We start from the raw sequence: 1,986 nt of genomic DNA, 5'->3' as shown, positions 1-1,986 counted from the left end.
TAATTCTACCTTTCAATGTCTCTCAAGGTAATTTTTAAGAGCATGAAAATCTGAGAAACATGCCTTTGTATCATGTACAAAAATCATAGAGTTATTTTAAAAACTAGTAATTAAAAATGTAATTCTGAAAACATACACTTAAGAGATTCATCTGCAAAGGTCTTTAGACCAAGGTAGTCTAAGATTTTATAGTATCCAGTACTATAATCTTCATTTTAAGATAGAAGCAACATACTATTTCTGGAAAAAGATATCCAAAATTTTTCCTACCCTGTCATATTCCCAAAGCATGAACAGAACCAGTCTCATTTGGAAGGGAACTTCTTAGAGAAATGAAAGACAAGAAAGAATTAAAATTCACAAAAATATTCTTAGATATTAGAAGTCCAATAGAAATATCACATGGTTTGCATGTTATTTTTTTTAAAGATTTTTTAAAATTTATTTGAGAGAATGAGAGAGAGCATGAAAGAAGAGAAGGTCAGAGGGAGAAGCAGACTACCCATGGAGATGGGAGCCTAATGCGGGCCTCGATCCTAGGACTCCGGTATAATGACCTGAGCTGAAGGCAGTCGCTTAACCAACTGAGCCACCCAGGCACCCTGCATATTATTTTTAACTAGTAGGCTAAACCCAGTGAAGACTTTGCTTTCCCAACCACCTTCTGAAATGCATTCTTGACCTCTTTGTTCCTTAGGCTGTAGACCAAAGGGTTTAGCATGGGGATGACCATAGTGTAGAACACTGATGCCATTTTGTCTGTGTCCATGGAATGACTAGAACTTGGCTGTAAGTACATGAAGATGATTGTCCCATAGAAGATGGAAACAGTGGTCAGGTGAGACACACAGGTGGAGAAAGCCCTCTTCTGTCCCTCAGCTGAGCGCATCCTCAGGATAGCAACAAGAATGAGCAGATAAGAGTTCAAGATAACCAAGAGGGTGAAAAAGACATTGAATGCTGCCAATGTGAAGAGCACAATCTCATTTATGTGGATATCAGAGCAAGAGAGAGCCAGCAGTGGAGGAATGTCACAGAAAAAGTGATTAATTATGTTGGAATGACAGAAGGAGAGGTGGAAGGTGAGGGCAACATGGATGGAAGACTGTAAGAGTCCACAGATGTAGGAGCCAGTGACCAGGGAGGTACACATAGCACTTGTCATGGTGGTGGTGTAATGTAGGGGTTTGCACACAGCTGCGTGGCGGTCAAAGGCCATTGAGGACAAGAGGAAACTTTCGATAGTGGCAAAGGCTGAAAAGAAGAACATCTGGGCAGCACAAGCATTGTAGGATATGATTTTATCTCCTGTGGAAAACCCCACCATTACCTTGGGAGTGACAGCTGAGGCATAAACACAGTCCACAAGAGAGAGGTTGCTGAGGAAGAAGTACATGGGAGTGTGGAGACGAGAGTCCAACAGGATCAACACAATCATCCCAATGTTCCCAACCAGAATGATGAAGTAAATGGTAGTGAAGACTATAAATAAAGGAACTTGCAACTCTAGGGCATCTGTTAGCCCCACAAGAATGAATTGAGTCACCTCTGAAATGTTCTCCATCAAAATCATTTGGGAATCATCATAAGAGGCACCTATGACAAGATAAGCACACACAAGATAATTTTATTTGATCCCTAGCATGGAAAATAACTGTGAACAGGGTCTCTTGCTCACATGTGCCAGCTTTCTATCAAGAGCAGGAGCCCATGTACAACAAGTTTGACTGAACACTGGGAAGGGGTGTGTTGAGCAAGGCTCTTCATCTAGAAGTGATGTGGAAGGACACTGGAATGTCCTTGCTGACTGTACTGCCAGAAGGGGACTAAAGTATGATCCTGGAGGCACATTTCAGCTCACCTACACTATGGTATATTCCATTACAGTAAACCAATAGGACTAAACCAATAGGACTTTCCCACTAACTTGCCATACCTTGCAAACACTCCTGTTACAAGTACATAAAAGCTTAACCAACAGAAAGG

The 1,986-nt window shown here is 41.2% G+C and overlaps 1 protein-coding gene across 1 annotated transcript; it reads right to left on the bottom strand.

Moving 5' to 3' along the window:
• Positions 1 to 619: 619 nt before the first annotated feature.
• Positions 620 to 1,573, bottom strand: LOC123949170 (olfactory receptor 5B12-like). Its single transcript, XM_046016524.1, has one exon. It carries the CDS (start codon positions 1,571 to 1,573, stop codon positions 620 to 622), a length of 954 nt encoding a protein of 317 aa, XP_045872480.1.
• Positions 1,574 to 1,986: the final 413 nt, after the last annotated feature.

This window comes from Meles meles, chromosome 8 (genome assembly GCF_922984935.1).
Source record: "Meles meles chromosome 8, mMelMel3.1 paternal haplotype, whole genome shotgun sequence".
Classification (NCBI taxonomy): domain Eukaryota; kingdom Metazoa; phylum Chordata; class Mammalia; order Carnivora; family Mustelidae; genus Meles; species Meles meles.
Note: the sequence above shows the minus strand (reverse complement) of the source record. Positions and strands in the feature narration are given on the sequence as shown.